Genomic DNA, 19,406 nt, shown 5'->3' with positions numbered 1-19,406 from the left:
GAAACCGGCCCTTCGGAGCCCACGCCGACCAGTGACCCCCGCACACTAACACTATCCTACACACACTAGGGACAATTTACAATTTTACCAAATTTTACCAAAGCCAATTAACCGACAAGCCTGCACGTCTTTGGAGTGTGGGAGGAAACCGGAGCACCCGGAGGAAACCCACGCGGTCACGGGGAGAACGTGCAAACTCCGTACAGACAGCACCCGTAGTCAGGATGGAACCCGGGTCTCTGGCGCTGTGAGGCAGCAGCTCTACCCGCTGCGCCACCGTGCCGCAGTTGGTGACTATCGTGATGGATTTTGGAGTTTGTCAGAAGGAGAAGGTAAATATAGCCGGCCGTGAGTGGTCACACCAGCTGCAGAGACAAAGGCCAAGCTGTCACTGGAGACAGAGCAACAGGTTTAATGTCCAGGCATTCCACAGGAGAGGAACAAGAGAGGTTCGCTGTGCACCAATCCCTGCTCCCACACTGGAAGCAGCTCCTTGTTCCACTGCAACCTGGATCAGCTCCTGTCCGTCTTATTTCCCTGACCGCAAGGTCTTGCCCAGCCAGCAGAAAGACTATATATGATTACAATCCACAGTCTACAGATACAGGATAAAGGGTGTAACGTCTAGTGTAAGATGACGGATATAGGTTTAAAGTGAAGGGGAAAAAACTTAATAGGAATCTGAATGGTAACTTTTTCACACAGAGGCTGGTGGGTGTACGGAGCAAGCTGCCAGAGGAGGTAGTTGAGGCTGGGACTATCCCAACATTTAAGAAGCAGTTAGACAGGTACATGGATAGGTACACAAAATTGCTGGGGAAACTCAGCGGGTGCAGCAGCATCTATGGAGCGAAGGAAATAGGCGACGTTTCGGGCTGAAACCCTTCTTCAGACCCAGGTACATGGATAGGACAGGTTTGGAGAGATATGGACTAGGCTGGTGGGACTAGTGTAGCTGGGACATGCTGGCAGCTGTGCGCAAGTTGGGCCGAAGGGCCTGTTTCCACACTGTATCACTTCTTCTCTCTAAGTCCGATTAAAAATAGTCCGAGAATTGATCTTCATGTGAATACTTTGATCCAGGGTGTATTAAAGCGACCGTCATTATGCCACCACCTGACAATTCTAGAATCTAGTAGTTAATTAATTCGTTTATTTTGCTTTATTCTTGGATTAAAATGAATTCTTGTGTTTCCTTCCTGCAGACCTGAGCCTGGTACAGGAGGTCGAAGGAGGAAAAGGGAAGAAGGCAAGAGAGTGTTATTTGGAAATGAGATGAAGAAAGTGGACGAAAGTTATTACAAGGCTCGGAAAATTCTGTTAGCGCCGTCTGATCACAAAGCGATACGTGGCAAGGTAAAGCCAACTGTTCCCAGGACCTGGGGCCCGATCGCAGACTCCGTTAGCTCATCATTGAACTGCTTAGTTTAGTGTATTGTCACGTGTGCTGAGGTACAGTGAAAAGCTTTTGTTGCGTGCTAACCAGTCAGCGGAAAAACGACACATGATTACAATCTTGTATCCCTAAATGAGTAACATTGCTACCACAGGGTGGCACGGAGGTGCAGCGGGTAGAGCTGCTGCCTCACAGCGCCAGGGATCCGGGTTCAATCCTGACAATGGGTGCTGTCTGTACGGAGTTTGCACGTTCTCCCCGTGACCCGCGTGGGTTTTCTCCGGGTGCTCCGGTTTCCCCCCACACTCCAAAGACGTGCAGGTTTGTAGGTTAATGGGCTTGGTATAAATATAATGCAGGTTTGTAGGTTAAATTGGCTTGGGTAAAATTGCAAATTGTCCCTAGTGTGTCGGGCAGTGCTAGTGTACGGGGAACGCTGGCGTGGATCGGTGGGCCGAACGTTTCTGCGCTGTATCTCTAAACTAAACTAAAGTAAACTAGAGTAAATGAAGCATAAGTGCGTGTCGCTTCAGGTGGAAAAAAGAATGGCGGAGGAGAAGAAGCATCGTGAAGACCTGGATGCCCATGGGCCGGAGTTTGTGGTGTTGCTGAGACCACACACCGTGTGGGAAAAGATGAATGTTACAATGTCCTGCATCGTGCAAGGAGCCCCATCGCCCACCGTCACATGGTGAGAAAAACGGGAATAAATCTCCCCCCTATGTCATGTAAGGGATAGGAGTAGAATTAGGCCATTCGGCCCATCTAGTCTACTCCGCCATTCAATCATGGCCGATCTATCTCTCCCTCCAAACTCCATTTTCCTGCTTTCCCCCCATAACCCCCGACACCCGCACTAATCAAGAATCTATCTATCTCTCTTTATCTAAAAATATCCACTGATTTGGCCTCCACAGACGTCTGTGGCAAATAATCCCACAGATTCACCACCCTCTGACTAAATACATTTCTCCTCAACTCCTTCCTAAAAGAACGTCCCTTCATTTTGTCTGCTTCACCGCAAAACCTCCTCAAGGTGTGGCTACTTTGAAGAAATTCTCCTCCTCTGTCAGACGGCAGTTCTGCAACAACCCGAGCTCAGACGGCACGGTGGCGCAGCGGTAGAGTCGATGGTCGGTGCGGACTCAATGGGCCGAAGGGCCTGTTTCCACGCTGTACCTCTAAACTAAACTAAAACCTCTCTCGCTGCTCCCTCTCTGTGATTCCTCCTGCTCTCCGACTTCACCGTTTGTGTCCTTGCATTATCACCTCTTCCACAGCCAACAATGGACCATTGTGGGCTCCACCTTTCTTGAGTCATCAATGCCGGCTCTGATCTGTTCGGTACCTTATCATACCTTTAGTTTCCCTCTCCCATGACTTTCAGACTGAAGAAGGGTCTCGATCCCAAAACGTCATCTATTCCTTTCTCCAGAGATGCTGCCTGTCCCGCTGAGTTACCCCAGCATTTTGCATCTATCTTCGGTGTAAACCAGCATCTGCAGTTCCTTCCCACACGAAGGTTAATGCAGATGGGTTCACACCTCCCCGTAAGCTAGGAAACGCTAGGAAGAGTGGGAAGACTCAGCTGGGCCGGCAGCATCTGTGGAAAGGCAGAGTTACATCTGCAATCAGAGACTTTCTCTCTCTCCAAAGATGCTGCCTGACCTACTGAGTATTTCCAACCCTCAATGGCTTTATTGCAGCTTTTCACCATCTGCATCTTTTTACCATTGATATGCACGCTCTTCTGTCTAGATCTTATGATAAATCAACTGCTAATTTGATAATCTAATAACTGATAAGTATAAAATCAAATTAAAATTCCAAAAGTTTAAAACATTAGTTGGTAATTGTTTAGAGATACTGACATACCCCACTGCTGAGTCACATCATAGTTGGATTCAGTCAGGTGATAAGCCAATTAATATTCCATCTGACTCAAATCTTTCATTTGTCCACCTCCTCCAGACACTGGGCTTTGGCATGAGATGTATTGAGCGGGTGTTGTCGATATTGTGACTTTAACGCATCCGATGTTGTTTCTGTCAGGTTCAAGGATGGAATTCCCATCAAACCATCAGACGCGCCTGGAAAATACACAATTGAGAACAAAATTGGTTTACAGACACTGGAGATTAGCAGGTAATATGTTAGTGTGACAATCTGTTGCGATCATCGCGTATCTTTCATGAGCCTGACCACAAATGTTTGAGAGTCAGAGGGTGGTGAACCTGTGGGATTTATTGCCACAGACAGCGGTTAAGGCCAAGTCAATGGGTATTTTTAAGGCAGAGAGAGATAGATAGATTCTTGATTAGTACTGGTGTCAGGGGTTATGGGGAGTAGGCAGGAGAATGGGTTAGGAAAGAAAGATAGATCAGCCATGATTGAATGGTGGAGTAGACTCAATGGGCCGAATGGCCTAATTCTGCTCCTATACCTTGTGTACTTATGTAGCTAGATGTCAATAATATAAAATATGATAATGTTTCAACAAGTTGTCATGACCTAGACATAGAATCATTGAGTGATACAGCGTGGAAATAGTCCCTTCAGCCCAACTTGCCCACACCGACCAACATGTCCCATCTACACTAGTCCCATCTGCCTATGTTTGGTCCATATCCCTCTCAACCTGTCCAATCCATGTACCTGTCTAAATGTTTTCTAAATGTTGCGATAGTCTCAGCCTCAACTACCTCCTCCGGCAGCTCATTCCATACACCCACCACTCTTTGTGTGCAAAGGTTACCCCTCAGATTCCTATTAAATCTTCCCCCCTCACCTTGAACCTATGTCCTCGTGTTCCCTGGTAGGGTTAGGAGGTCTGTTGGTAGTCATAAGTGATAGGAGCAGAATTAGGCTATTCGGCCCATCAAGTCTACTCAGCCATTCAATCACGGCTGATCTATCTCTCCCTCCTAACCCCATTCTCCTGCATTCTCCCCATAACCCCTGACACCCGTACTAATCAAGAATCTATCTATCTCTGCCTTAAAGATATCCAGTGACATGGCCTCCACAGCCGTCTATGGCAAAGAACTCCACAAATTCATCACCCTCTGACTAACAAAATTTCTCCTATAATTCTGATGCTATGATCTCTGGTCCTAGACTCTCCCATTATTGGGAACATCCTCTTCACATCCACTCTATCCAGGTATTCCTCTAGCATGAAACAGGAGTTGTGAGGTTGAACTAATGCCACCTTTCTGTTCTCCAGGTGCAGCCCACTGGACTCTGGCCAGTATTCTGCTTTGGCCTCAAATACCCACGGCGAGGCATCATCCTACGCCACGATCCTTGTGAACAGTAAGTCTCTCCTTCCTGACTCTCTGCTCAGGGCAGTTTGGAGTGACCCAGAGTCGATCCTGACCTCGGGTGCTGTCTGTGTGGAGTTTGCACGTTCTCCATGTGACCGGGTGGGTTTCTCTGGGTGCCCGTTTCCTCCCACATCCCAAAGACGTGCGGGTTTGTAGATTAATCGGCCCTCTGCAAATTGCCTCTGTTGTGTAGGGAGTGGATGAGAAAGTGGGATAACATAGAACTAGTGTGAACGGGTGATCGATGGTCGGCACGGACTCGATGGGCTGAAGGGCCTGATTCTATTCCCATCACATGAACATGATTAATAAAATCTTTCTATTTAATTTGAAAACCAATTAAAAAAAACTGCAGTTATGAAAGTTTTGATGAAATGATTCTGAGTTTGCCCAGATTAGTTGTCAGTTTCAGACGTGAGCTGCCAGTTACTACATTACTCACAGTGTAAGAGGTTTTATTTAGTTCTCGGTGTGAGGTTCGTTCACCTTTACCCAGCAGATGCTATCTGTTCCACTTGTTGCAATGGGGCATCAGTTGCAAGAGGTTGGGGAACATGCAGCTGTGCAGCAACTTTCTGCAACGTCGCATTTGTCCGCCTGTCACTGTTGCAGTTACAATTACAGTTTATTGTCACGTGTACTGAGGTACAGTGAAAAGCTTTCGTTGCGTGCTAACCAGTCAGCGGAAAGACAAAACTAATATCTGATTACAATTGAGCCGTTTACAGAGTACAGATACATGAGAAGGGAATAACGTTTAGTGCAAGGTAAAGCCAGCAAAGTCCGATCAAGGATAGTCCGAGGGTCACCAATGAGGTAGATAGTAGCTCAGGACAGCTCTCTGGTTGGGGTAGGATGGTTCAGTTGCCTGATAACAGCTGCCTGTGCAAACTGTATCTATAGGGTGATTTCACGAAAGGTCACTGGGTCATAGATCCTCACCCACGTGACCGCAAACTTTAACTGGGGTACAAACGTCACTTCCGGTACATGTTATTGATGCTAGAAACGCGAACTTTCAAACCTGTTAAAAACCGCGAAAACGGCCCGTTTTTGAGCTGTAAATTACTGTGCCAGTCGGGGTGACCGCGAGGCACAGCTATCCTACTTTAGAGTCCAGAAGATAGAGAAAAACGAAGGTAAAGACAAGAGAGCGCTGAAGGGAAAATAACAGCGGAAGTTGTTGGCCGTGCAGATATAAAGATTGAAAATATCGGGAATTATCGCATTGGCTCGCTGCATTTCATCAAAACTACGGCATTATTGATGTTTTGATGAAATGCAGTGAGCAAATGCGATAATTCCCAATATTTTCTATCTTTATATCTGCACGGCCAACAACTTCCGCTGTTGTTTTCCCTTCAGCGCTCTCTTGTCTTTACCTTCGTTTTTCTTTATCTTCTGGACTCTAAAGTAAGATAACTGTGCCTCGCGGTCACCCCGACTGGCACAGTAATTTACAGCTCAAAAACGGGCCGTTTTCGCGGTTTTTTAACAGGTTTGAAAGTTGGCGTTTCTAGAATCAATAACATGTACGGGAAGTGACGTTTGTACCCCAGTTAAAGTTTGGGGTCACGTGGGTGAGGATCCAGTGACCTTTCGTGAAATCACCCTATAACAGTGACTTTCTGATAATGTTGTCCAGGGTTCCTCATCCACTATGTCTGTGTTGATTTACAGAATACCAAGGCTCAGACGCTGGAGAATCCGTCCGTCTAGACTGTAAGTCTCTGTGTCTTACTCAAACGGCCGATGTTAACCCTTACAGTGCTGGGGCTGTGAAATGGGAACATTATATAATGTTGCTGGATATAGGGGTCTGCTTGGGTTTAGGTTTGTTATTGTCATGTGTCCCCAGGTACAGTGTAAAGCTTTGTTTTGCGGGCTATCCAATCAGATCAGATATACCAAACACAAACACAATCATGTCCAACCCAAGTACAATAGACAGAGCAATGGGAGAGATATTGCATGTCCAATGTTTGATTGGGGATGATCAGCCATGATCATATTGAATGGCAGTTCTGGCTCGAAGGGCCGAATAGCCTCCTCCTGCATCTATTGTCTATTGTCTATGTTCTTGCAGTGTTACCCAGACCATATGATTAGTACGGGTGTCAGAGGTTATGGGGAGAAGGCAGGAGAATGGGGTTAGCGGGGAGAGAATGATAAATCAGCCATGATTGAATGGCGGAGTAGAGTTGGTGGGCTGAATGGCCTCATTCTGCTCCTATCACTTATGAACTAACTCCAACCTTTCATTACAGCTAATGCCTTCAAATCCAGGCACTAGAGCTGCTTGTTCAGCGTGATTTTAAGACAGTCTCCCTATTCTAGTTATGAACTTGTGAACTTATTGATCTCAAACTAGCCGCACTTCAGTGGTGGTGAAGACTGTGTGGCCACGATTGCATGGTGCCCCCAGAGATGAGGTTTACATTCAGTTTAGTTTATTGACACGTGTACCGAGGTACAGTGAAAAGCTTTTTGTTGCGTGCTATCCAGACAACACAGGATTACAATCGAGCCGTCCACAGTGTACAGATACAGGATAAAGGGAATAACGTTCAGTGCAAGGTAAAGTCTAGTATGTTCAATTAAAGATAGTCCGAGGGTCTCCAATGGGAGGTCAGGACCGCTCTGTAGTTGTGGTAGGGATGGTTCAGTTGCCTGACAACAGCCGGGAAGAAACTGTCCCTGAATCTGGAGGTGTGCGTTTGTTTTCACACTTCTGTACCTCTTGCCTGATGGGAGAGGGGAGAAGAGGGAGTGGCCGGGGCTGGACTGGCTCATGTGTTGCAGCGCAGCCCTGCATGGTGTTGCTGTGATGTGTTACCGTAAAGATGACCATGACTGACCCGTTGTGTTCCGCAGCCGCCCAGCCAGTGCCTGACGTGGACATCCTCGATGGGTTTGCAGCATCGTTCCCCAAGGAGGGCGGCTCTCTGACGCTCAGCTGCTGCTTCTCCACACCCCTCAACGGGCAGTCAGGAGAGGTCATCTGGCTCCGTGATGGTCAGTGCTCCCCACCCCCCCACACTGACCCCACACTGACCCCACCCCCCACACTGACCCCATACTGACCCCACCCCCCCACACTGACCCCATACTGACCCCACACTCCTACACTGACCCCACACTGACCCCACCCCCCCACACTGACCCCACCCCCCCACACTGACCCCACCCCCCCACACTGACCCACCTCCCCCACACTGACCCCATACTGACCCCACACTGACCCCACCCCCCCACACTGACCTCACCCCCTACACTGACCGCACACTGACCCCACCCCGCACACTGACCCCACACTGACCCCACCCCCACACTGACCCCACACTGACCCCACACTGACCCCACACTGACCCCACTGACCGCCGGCATTGATGCGGTGACTGTACTTGCAGGCGCTCTGCTGAAGGAGTCTCCTTTGGTGAAGATTGCCACATCTGCTCACAACACCCAGCTCACTCTCGCTCACGTCTACAAGGAGGACGAGGGGTTGTACACTGTCTGTCTCTTCACACCGACCGGGTGTAAGGAACACAGCGGATACGTGTTTGTCAGAGGTATGGAGCCCACAACTCTCTGCTCCAACTCCCACTCACCGGGGCTTTCAACCTGCTCTTTAAACATATCACAGTAGGACACAGAGTGCTGGAGTAACTCAGCGGGTCAGGCAGCATCTGTGGAGAACATGGATAGGTGACGTTTCACAGAGTGCTGGAGTAACTCAGCGGGTCAGGCAGCATCTGTGGAGAACATGGATAGGTGACGTTTCACAGAGTGCTGGAGTAACTCAGTGGGTCAGGCAGCATCTGTGGAGAACGTGGATAGGTGACGTTTCAGGTTGGGATCTTTCTTCAGACTTGCCAGGCTTTTCCTCCCCCCCACTCCATCAGCCTGAAGAAGGGTCCTGACCCCAAACAAACATCGTCTGTCCATTCACTCCACAGATGCTGCCTGACCCGTTGAGTTCCTCCAGCGCTTTGTGCTTTGCTCATGATTCCAGCGTCTGCAGTTCCTGGTGTCTCCAGTAAACTCCTGTTGTTATGTACGTGTTCACTTACTATGGGTTAACTGACCGAGGCAGCATCTCCTTAGGGTGTCACGGTGGCGCAGCGGTAGAGTTGCTGCCTCACGGCGCCAGAGACCTGGGTTCCATCCTGACTACGGGTGCTGTCTGTACGGAGTTTGTACGTTCTCCCCGCGGCCTGCGTGGGTTTTCTCCGGGTGCTCCGGTTTCCTCCCACACTCCAAAGACGTGCAGGTTTGTAGGTTCATTGGCTTGGTATAAATGTAAATTGTCCCTAGTGTGTGTAGGATAGTGTTAGTGTGCGGGGGTCGCTGGTCAGCGCGGACTCGATGGGCTGAAGGGCCTGTTTCCGCTCTCTATCTCTAAACTAAAAGCTACGATCTCTCGGCACAGATGCGGCTGCGGCAGAGCCCGGGGCAGCGGGATCGCCTCTGGACGTGGAATGCCGGAATGTTGACCGGGATTATGTCCTCGTTGCCTGGAAACCACCGAGCGCTGATGGAGGCAGCGTGGTGATCGGCTACCTCATCGACAGGTGGGCAACGGGAATCTGTCGCTCCCTCTAACACAGACGAGTGGACGGTCCCCAAACCTCCCGCGCCCAGGACCGCACTCACAACCCCCCAGTCCGCAGTTGGTAGCTTATTGGAGCAAATTAGGCCATTCAGCCCATCGCGTTTACTCTCCTGCTGCCCTTACTGTACAACACGGCTGGGCACTGATGTAAACAAGGACTCTTGGTGTCAGGGGTTATGGGGAGAAGGCAGGACAAAGCCCACCGAGTCTACTCCGCCATTCAGTCATGGCTGTTCTATCTTCCCCTCTCAACACCATTCTCCTGCCTTCACCCCATAACCCCTGACACCTCAGGTCATGGCGTCTGTATGGAGTTTGTACCTTCTCCCCGTGACCTGTGTGGGTTTTCTCCGGAGAAGGCAGGAGAATGGGATTAGAAGGGAGAGATAGACTTGATGGGCCGAATGGCCTAATTCTGCTCCTATCACCATTGAACTATGCCTGTCATCACATTATCTCACTTTGTTTTTGCAAATGTATGTCCAGTCCATGGAGATTCTTGGTTTGTTTTATTGAGTGTGTGTGTGTTGTTGTGTGGTTCTAGGAGGGAGGTGGGGACTGAGGAGTGGGTTCAGTGCAACCACATCCCGGAGAAGATGTGCAAGTTTCCAGCCCTGGGTCTGTGCGAAAACCACACGTACCAGTTCCGTGTCCGAGCCGTGAACGGAGCGGGGATCAGCCGTGCATCACGCGTGTCCGAGCCCGTGACCGTGACCGACCGCACAGCAGCCAGCAGGATCATGCGTGTGTATCTCCCCACCCTCTCCCCACCCCTCTCCCCACCCTCTCCCCACCCTCTCCCCCATCCCTGCCACCACCCTCTCCGCACCCTCTCCCCTCCCCCACCCTCCCCCACCCTCCCCCACCCCTCCCCCACCCTCTCCCCACCCTCTCCCACCCTCTCCCCCCCCTCTCCCCACCCTCTCCCCACCCCTCTCCCCACCCTCTCCCCACCCTCTCCCCACCCTCTCCCACCCCTCCCCCACCCTCTGGTTGATGGGCCGAATGGCCTAATTCTGCTCCATTATACATTGTGACTGGGCGTGCGGTGATTAATCTGTGTCTCCTTTGCCGCGGGCAGGGATATGGACGGATCGGGGTGAGATCGTGGTGACCAAAGATGAGCTTGAAGGTGAGCTGGAGTATCCGTGTGAATGTTGCCCGTTACAAGGGGCGTGAGGGACAGAGCGCTGAGCGGCACAGTTGTGCAGCGGGTAGTGCCGCTGCCGCACAGCCCCAGAGACCCGGGTTCCATCCTGACCTCGGGTGCTGTCTGTGTGGAGTTTACACGTGTGGGTTTTCTCCGGGTACTCCGGTTTCCTCCCACATCCAAAGACGTGCAGTTTGTAGGTTAATTGGCTCGGTAAAATTTATGAGTTGTCCCAGGTGTGTGTAGGATAGTGCGAGTGTGCGGGGATCGCTGGTCGGCACCAACTCAACGGGCCGAAGGGCCTGTCCCCGCAGTGTGTCTCTACACTAAACTAGTGTGCGGGGATCGCTGGTCGGCACCAACTCAACGGGCCGAAGGGTCTGTTTATCTCGAAAGTCCAAACTAAACTCAACCCGGGTTCAATCCTGACTTCGGGTGCGGTCCACGTGGGTTTCCTCCAGGTGCTCCAGTCTCATCCCACATCCCAAAGACGTGCAGGTTTGTAGGTTAATCGCCCGTCTATAACTTGTCCCTAGTGTGTAGGGAGTGGATGGGAAAGTGGGATAAGGTAGATCTAGTGTGAACGGATGGTCGTTGGTCAGCATGGACTCGGTGGGCCGAAGGGCCTGTTTCCACGCTGTATCTAAACTAAACTAAACTACCGCTGGTGTTTTCCAGGATATGTGCGCGTCCCGCTACCTCCGACCCAGCTCCGAGTGACCGAGGTGGGACAGACGTTCGCTGCCCTTGGCTGGAATGAGCCGGACCCTCGAGGTCGTGAGCCCCTCACCTACTGCGTGGAAAAGGTGGACATTAGTATGGGGTGTCAGGGGTTATGGGGAGGAGGCAGGAGAATGGGGTTAAGAGGGAAAGATAGATAGAAACAGAAAACATAGACAATAGGTGTAGGAATAGGCCATTCGGCCCTTAGAGCCAGCACCGCCATTCAATATGATCATGGCTGATCATCCACAATCAGTACATCGTTCCTGCTTTTCCCCCATATCCCTTGATTCCGTTACCCCTAAGAGCTAAATCTAACTCTCTCTTGAATACATCCAGTGAATTGGCCTCCACTGCCTTCTGCGGCAGAGAATTCCACAGATTCACAACTCTCTGGGTGAAAAAGTTTTTCCTCATCTCAGTCCTAAATGACCTACCCCTTATTCTTAAACTGTAACCCATGGTTCTGGACTCCCCCAACATCGTGAAATGTTTTCGTGCATCTAGCCTGTCCAATCCCTGAAGAATTTTATATGTTTCTATTAGATCCCGTTTCATCCTTCTAAATTCCAGCAAATACCTATCCATGTTCTCCACAGATGCTGCCTGACCCGCTGAGTTACTCCAGCACTCTGTGAAACGTCACCTATCCATGTTCTCCACAGATGCTGCCTGACCCGCTGACTTATGGTGCAGCAGCATCTATGGAGCTAAGGAAATAGGCAACGTTTCGGGCCGAAACCCTTCTGGAAATAGGCAACGTTTCGGGCCGAAACCCTTGTGGGTTTCGGCCCGAAACGTTGCCTATTTCCTTAGCTCCATAGATGCTGCTGCACCCACTGAGTTTCTCCAGCACTCTGTGAAACGTCACCCATTCCTGCTCTCCACAGATGCTGCCTGACCCGCTGAGTTACTCCAGCACTCTGTGAAACGTCACCTATCCATGTTCTCCACAGATGCTGCCTGACCCGCTGAGTTACTCCAGCACTCTGTGAAACGTCACCTATCCATGTTCTCCACAGATGCTGCCTGACCCGCTGAGATACTCCAGCACTTTATGTCATTTTCGTAACATGAATATTTCTGCCTCTCGTTGGGTTAAGCCCTGAGTGCCAACTGAATCCTGGATCAGGATTGCAATATAGTTATTTAATATTTAGTATTAAATAAGTTCCTAACTTCCGATGGTAGCAGTGAGATGAGAGCGTGGCCAGGGTGGTGTGAACCATTGATGATGTTAGTGTGTTTCTTGGTCTCAACCAACACCTGCAGTTCCTGATTGTGACATCCGCCAGCACTGTGTTGTATGCTGAAGTATATTATCTGTACAAACGGTTCTGCACGTAAATAACTAACCACAATTCACATTGAGCGTTTCCGTTGTGTTTCCCTGCAGTGTGTGGTGGGCAGTGAGAGCTGGCAGCAAGCGAGCATGGGCATTACCGTCAGCTGTCCAAGGTTTGCGGTGACTGAGCTGGACAAGGGGAAGGTGTACACCTTCCGAGTGAAATCTGTCAACAAATACGGAATCAGTCAGCCATCAGCACCTTCCCAGGGCATTTCATTTGGACAGATACCAGGTAACGTCACACGACTGCCTCCACCATCAGTGGTATAGGAAGGAACTGCAGATGCTGGTTTAAACCAAAGATAAACACAAAATGCTGGAGTAACACAGACACATGGATAGGTGACGTTTCACAGAGTGCTGGAGTAACTCAGCGGGTCAGGCAGCATCTATGGCGCTAAGGAAATAGGCAACGTTTTGGGTCGAAACCCGTAAGGGTTTCGGCCCGAAACGTTGCCTATTTCCAGAAGGATTTCGGCCCAAAACGTTGCCTATTTCCAGAAGGATTTCGGCCCAAAACGTTGCCTATTTCCAGAAGGATTTCGGCCCAAAACGTTGCCTATTTCCTTCGCTCCATAGATGCTGCTGCACCATAACTCAGTGGGTCAGGCAGCATCTGTGGAGAACATGGATAGGTGACGTTTCACAGAGTGCTGGAGTAACTCAGCGGGTCAGGCAGCATCTGTGGAGAACATGGATAGGTGACGTTTCACAGAGTGCTGGAGTAACTCAGCGGGTCAGGCAGCATCTGTGGAGAACATGGATAGGTGACGTTTCACAGAGTGCTGGAGTAACTCAGCGGGTCAGGCAGCATCTGTGGGGAACATGGATAGGTGACGTTTCACAGAGTGCTGGAGTAACTCAGCGGGTCAGGCAGCATCTGTGGAGAACATGGATAGGTGACGTTTCACAGAGTGCTGGAGTAACTCAGCGGGTCAGGCAGCATCTGTGGAGAACATGGATAGGTGACGTTTCACAGAGTGCTGGAGTAACTCAGCGGGTCAGGCAGTATCAAAACACCAACTATCCATGTTCTCCCGGGATGCTGCCTGACCCACTGAGTTACTCCAGCACTCTGCGTCTTTTTTGCAAACCAGCACCTGCAGTTCCTTGTATTTAATTGTAAAGGTGTGTGTTTCTTAGAATGATGTGGAGGGGAGCTGGTCACAGGGAGAGTCGTGGTCATGGTGTCTTGAAGTGACCAGCGTTAACTGGTCACCATCTCTACTGATCAACGTATCTTCTGCCTGTCACTGGGACTGATTCAGGCAACTGAACCATCCCACCACAACCAGAGAGCAGTGCTGAACTACTATCTACCTCATTGGTGACCCTCAGACTATTCTTTGTTTCAGAAAGAACTGCAGATGCTGGAAAAATCGAAGGTAGACAAAAATGCTGGAGAAACTCAGCGGGTGAGGCAGCATCTATGGAGCGAAGGAAATAGGCAACGTTTCTTCCTTTGCTCCACAGATGCTGCCTCACCCGCTGAGTTTCTCCAGCATTTTTGTCTACCTCGGATTATCCTTGATCAGATAGACAATATGTGCAGGAGTAGGCCATTTGGCCCTTCGAGCCAGCACCGCCATTCAATGTGATCATGGCTGATCATCCACAATCAGTACCCCGTTCCTGCCTTCTCCCCATATCCCCTGCCTCCGCTATCTTTAAGAGCCCTATCTTGAAAGCATCCTGAGAAGCTGCCTCCACCGCCCTCTGAGGCAGAGAATTCCACAGACATTACCTTGCACTAAACGTTTGTCCCTTATCGTGTATCTATCCATTCTGCTGACTGGTTAGCACGCAACATAAGCTTTTCACTGTACCTCGGTACACGTGACAATAAACTAAGCTGAGTCTGTGTTTGCCCCACAGCTGCCCCCTGCTGTCCACACAACGTTGTACCTGTCCGTGACTCCAGGACGTCAGTGCAGCTCCTGTGGGAAGGGCCTGAAGATGAAAACGAACTGATTGGTTTCTACATTTACGCTTGCCAAGTTGGGACCAACAACTGGGAGATCTGCAACAATAAACCAGTCAATACAAACAGGTCAGGATTGCATTTAACTCGAATAAAACCGGACCTAGACCTCGATCTAGATGTAGTACAGCATCACTCAGCACTGGACAATTATATACTGGACAATTTTATTTTATATTTACATTTATCAAGCCAACCTACAAACCTGTACGCCTTTGGAGTGTGTGAGGAGGCTGGCGATCTCGGAGAAAACCCATGTAGGTCACATGGAAAATGTACAAACTCCATACCTCACCTGTTCACCACATGTTTACCACACCTGGAGTATTGCGTACAGTTTTGGTCTCCTAACCTGAGGAAAGACATTCTTGCCATAGAGGGAGTACAGAGAAGGTTCACCAGACTGGGATGTCAGGACTTTCATAAGAAGAAAGACTGGATAGACTCGGCTTGTACTCGCTAGAATTTAGAAGATTGAGGGGGGATCTTATAGAAACTTACAAAATTCTTAAGGGGTTGGACAGGCTAGATGCAGGAAGATTGTTCCCGATGTTGGGGAAGTCCAGAACAAGGGGTCACAGTTTAAGGATAAGGGGGAAATCCTTTAGGACCGAGATGAGAAAAACATTTTTCACACAGAGTGTGGTGAATCTGTGGAACTCTCTACCACAGAAGGTAGTTGAGGCCACAGTTCATTGGCTATATTTAAGAGGGAGTTAGATTTGGCCCTTGTGGCTAAAGGGATCAGGGGGTATGGAGAGAAGGCGGGTACAGGATACTGAGTTGGATGATCAGTCATGATCATATTGAATGGCGGTGCAGGCTCGAAGGGCCGAATGGCCTACTCCTGCACCTATTGTCTATGTTTCTATGTTTCTATACAGACAGCACCCATAGTTGGGATCGAACCCGAGTCTCTGGCGCTGCATTTTTGCTGTAAGGCAGCAACTCAACCGCTGCGCCACCGTGACTGACCTGTGTAATCAGTGGAAGTATAGAGTCAGTGGATGAGAGAGTTGTTTCATGGTGACCGGGTCCGGGCGCTAGACGTGTGTTCTGGGAGTTGAGAACAATGAGGCTGGTCTGATTGAAGCATGCCCGATTTTCTTAAGGGTGCGTGACGAGATCGATGTGGAGAAGTGGGTCAGTCTCCGGGTGAGTGGGTGAAGGAGCAAGATTAGGGGGCCGTCATTAAAAACTCTGGGGTTCTGGGGTTTCTTGGTGTCGTAGGGTCATAGGGCAGCACGGTGGCCCAGTGGTAGAGTTGCTGCCTTACAGCAGAGACCCAGCTTCAATCCCGATTACAGGGGCTGTCTGTACGGAGTTTGTACGTTCTCCCCGCCACCGCGCGGATTTTCTCCAAGATCTTCGGTTTCCTCCCACACTCCAAAGACGTACAGGTTTGTAGGTTGATCGGCTTGGCGTATGTGTAAAAATAAATTGTCCCAAGTGTGTGTAGGATAGTGTTAATCTGCGGTCAGCACGAACTCGGTGGGATGAAGGGCCTGTTTCTGCGCTGTATCTCCAAACTGGACTAAAGTCACACAAGCGGCCCTTTGGCCCAACTCGTCCATGTCCACTAAGATGCCCATCTCCCTCTAGACCTTTTACCTATCAAAACCTTTTCTTGCAGAGGGTGGTGAATCACTGGCAGTGAAGGTTTGATCATTTGAGGAGGAGATGGAGATATTGTTAAGGGTTGGGGAACTGGAACAGGAGGAGATGTGACGTGTGGCAGGACTACCGGGATTAGAATGAATGGCGGGACAGGCTGGAGGAGCCGAATGGCCTACACCTGCTCCTATTTTCTTACCTGAAAATTTACAGTTGAAACCAAACTTTCCACTGTTCAATCTATATTGATTCATATGAACTAAATACATCCACCACCACCCTTTGTGTGAAAATGTTACCCCTCAGATTCGTAGGAACGGGGTACTGATTCTGGATGATCAGCCATGATCACATTGAATGGCGGTGCTGGCTCGATGGGCCAAATGGCCTACTCCTGCATCTATTGTCTATTGTCAATTGTATTAAATCACCCCCCCCCCCACCCCACTCACCTTAAACCCATGTCCTGTGGTTCTCATAGAAAATAGTTACAGCAGTAGGCCAGCCGGCCCTTCGAGATAGCACTGCTATTCAAATGACCATGGCTGATCATCCAAAATCTGTACCCCATTCCTGCTTTCTCCCCATATCCCTCGATTCCGTTAGCCCTAAGAGCTAAATCTAACTCTCTCGTGAAAACATCCAGTGAATCGGCCTCCACTGCCTTCCGTGGCAGAGAATTCCACAGACTCACAACCCTCTGGGTGAAAATGTTTTTCCTCATCTCAGTCATAAATGGCCGACCCCTTATTCTTAAACTGTGACCCTGGTTCTGGACTCCCCCAACATGGGGAACATTTTTCCTGCATCTAGCCTGTCCAACCCGTTAAAAATTTTACATGTCTCCATAAGATATCCTCTCATCCTTCAAAGCCCAGAATGAGCCATTCTTTCATCAAATGTCAGTCCCACCATCCCGGGATTTAAACCTGGTGAATCTACTCTGGGGAAGTGATTCTGTGCGTGTAAGAAGCTGGGGAGACTCATGACAGACGCGTGTCCTCTGCTAGATTCACCGTTCACGGCCTCAGCCCACGGAAGGAATACGTGTTCCGTGTGAAGTCCGTCAGCCCCGCTGGTCTCAGCGACTACTCCATGGAATCCACACCGATCATTGTCGACAACAGCATCTGTGAGTATAACATCAATGGTCTGTCAGTGTTGGATATTACTGCCGCAAGCGTGATCTTACCAACAATGTTTGCATGCAGGAGCTCCGTGTCTGAAGAAGGGTCTCCTCTCCTTCTCTCCGGAGATGCTGCCTGTCCCGCTGAGTTATAGGGTGATTTCACGAAAGGTCACTGGAGTGTAGATCCGCACCCACGTGACCGAAATTTTAACTGGGGGACAAGCGTCACTTCCGGTACATGTTAGTGAATGGGAAAACACGCACTTTCACACCCGTTAAAAACATCGAAAACGGCCCGTTTTTGAGCTGCAATTTACTGAGCCAGTCGGGGTGACCGTGAGGCACAGCTACCTAAATTTACAGTTAAAAAAAAAGATAGAAACTAAGGTAAATACAAGAGGGAGCTGAAGGGGCAAAATAAGCGGAAGTTGATAGCGGACATTCGCCGTGGAGATTTAAAGATCCAAAATATCGGGAATTATCGTGTTTGCTCGCTGCATTTCATCAAAAGTAAGGCATTATTGACTTTGTTATCTTTATTCATTTGTTAGATGAAAAGTATTAAAAGTTAGAAATCCTTCAGTAAAATTGCAAAATCGCCCATGGTTCTCATTTTATTATTAGCCAAAAAATGTCCTGATTTTGTCAAATGAACAGCTGACAATTATCCCATTCCTTAGCTTGCATCTGAGTAAAATTTATTTCAAGACGCATTTATGATTCACGGATATTTAAATGGTGAATGTAGCTTCAGAAGCGTGTTCATTTTGCATGTTAAAACCCACCCGAGAACCATGGGCGATTTTGCAATTTTACTGACGGGTTTCTAACTTTTAATACTTTTCATCTAACAAATGAATAAAGATAACAAAGCCAATAATGCCACTTTTGATGAAATGCAGCGAGCAATCGCGATAATTCCCGATATTTTGGATCTTTAAATCTCCACGAAAAATGTCCGCTATCAACTTCCGCTTATTTTGCCCCTTCAGCTCCCTCTTGTATTTACCTTAGTTTCTATCTTTTTTTTTTACTGTAAATTTAGGTAGCTGTGCCTCACGGTCACCCCGACTGGCTCAGTAAATTGCAGCTCAAAAACGGGCCGGTTTCGATGTTTTTAACGGGTGTGAAAGTGCATGTTTTCCCATTCACTAACATGTACCGGAAGTGACGCTTGTCCCCCAGTTAAAATTTTCGGTCACGTGGGTGTGGATCTACGCTCCAGTGACCTTTCGTGAAATCACCCTATTCCAGCATTTTGTGTCTATCTTCGGCGATCCAAGACTCTGAATTATCCGCAATGCGATTCTATCCATAGACAATAGACAATAGGTGCAGGAGAAGGCCATTCAGCCCTTCGAGCCAGCACCGCCATTCAATGTGATCATGGCTGATCATCCCCAATCAGTACCCCGTTCCTGCAAATGTTACTGCATTTGTAAACATTGTTCTGCATTAAACGTATGGAAGCCGTAAGTGTTTGAAAAGTGCTGGCAGACGCTGGAATACTGAGCAAAACTACAAAGTGCGAGAGGAACTCTGCGGGTCATCTGTGTAGGGAATGGATTGATGACATTTCAGGTCGGGACCCTTCCCCAGACTACTTGAGACTGAGGGGTCCCGACCCAAGGCAACAGCTGCCCAATCTGAAGAAGGGTCTCGACTCGAAACGTCACCCGTTCCTCAGCCTGTCCCGTTGAGTTACTCCAGCATTTTGCATCCATCTGCCTATTTCCTCCCACAGATGCTGTCTGACCCGCTGAGTTCTTCCAGCACTTTGTGTTTTGAGACCCTTGTTGACCAAGTCATGTTATAACAGTAAACACAAGCAGCGTGCTACAATGCAGGTTACAGGCTGAACATGGACTCTGCGTTGTGAAGCCTATGGGGGCAGCGAGAAAGCAAATGTGTGGCACTGTGGTGCAGCGGTAGAGTTACTGCCTCACAGCGCCAGAGACCCGGGTTCCATTCCGGCTGTGTACACTCATCACCATCCCCGAGTTCCTCATTCCCCTTATATCCCCCCCCCCCCTCTTTCCCATCCCCCCTGTCCCCCTTCCACCCACATCTTCCCCCCCCTCACCTTAAACCCATGTCCTCTGGGTGTCAATTCCTCAACTCTGG

At 49.3% G+C, this 19,406-nt stretch overlaps 1 protein-coding gene across 1 annotated transcript in view; it reads left to right on the top strand.

The window, feature by feature from the left end:
- Nucleotides 1-19,406, top strand: part of LOC116988284 (myomesin-3-like) — a 47,229-nt gene that overhangs the window by 2,942 nt on the left and 24,881 nt on the right. The window contains exons 3-16 of the mRNA XM_033044840.1: nucleotides 1,206-1,356; nucleotides 1,930-2,087; nucleotides 3,449-3,541; nucleotides 4,623-4,711; nucleotides 6,403-6,444; nucleotides 7,597-7,737; nucleotides 8,133-8,294; nucleotides 9,155-9,296; nucleotides 9,882-10,081; nucleotides 10,419-10,469; nucleotides 11,166-11,293; nucleotides 12,607-12,790; nucleotides 14,434-14,608; nucleotides 17,164-17,285. Coding sequence (XP_032900731.1) covers nucleotides 1,206-1,356; nucleotides 1,930-2,087; nucleotides 3,449-3,541; nucleotides 4,623-4,711; nucleotides 6,403-6,444; nucleotides 7,597-7,737; nucleotides 8,133-8,294; nucleotides 9,155-9,296; nucleotides 9,882-10,081; nucleotides 10,419-10,469; nucleotides 11,166-11,293; nucleotides 12,607-12,790; nucleotides 14,434-14,608; nucleotides 17,164-17,285 — 1,838 coding nt within the window. The remainder of the gene's footprint in view (nucleotides 1-1,205; nucleotides 1,357-1,929; nucleotides 2,088-3,448; nucleotides 3,542-4,622; nucleotides 4,712-6,402; nucleotides 6,445-7,596; nucleotides 7,738-8,132; nucleotides 8,295-9,154; nucleotides 9,297-9,881; nucleotides 10,082-10,418; nucleotides 10,470-11,165; nucleotides 11,294-12,606; nucleotides 12,791-14,433; nucleotides 14,609-17,163; nucleotides 17,286-19,406) is intronic.

This window comes from Amblyraja radiata, chromosome 27, assembly GCF_010909765.2.
Source record: "Amblyraja radiata isolate CabotCenter1 chromosome 27, sAmbRad1.1.pri, whole genome shotgun sequence".
Classification (NCBI taxonomy): domain Eukaryota; kingdom Metazoa; phylum Chordata; class Chondrichthyes; order Rajiformes; family Rajidae; genus Amblyraja; species Amblyraja radiata.
This window is presented reverse-complemented; position numbering and strand designations above follow the sequence as displayed.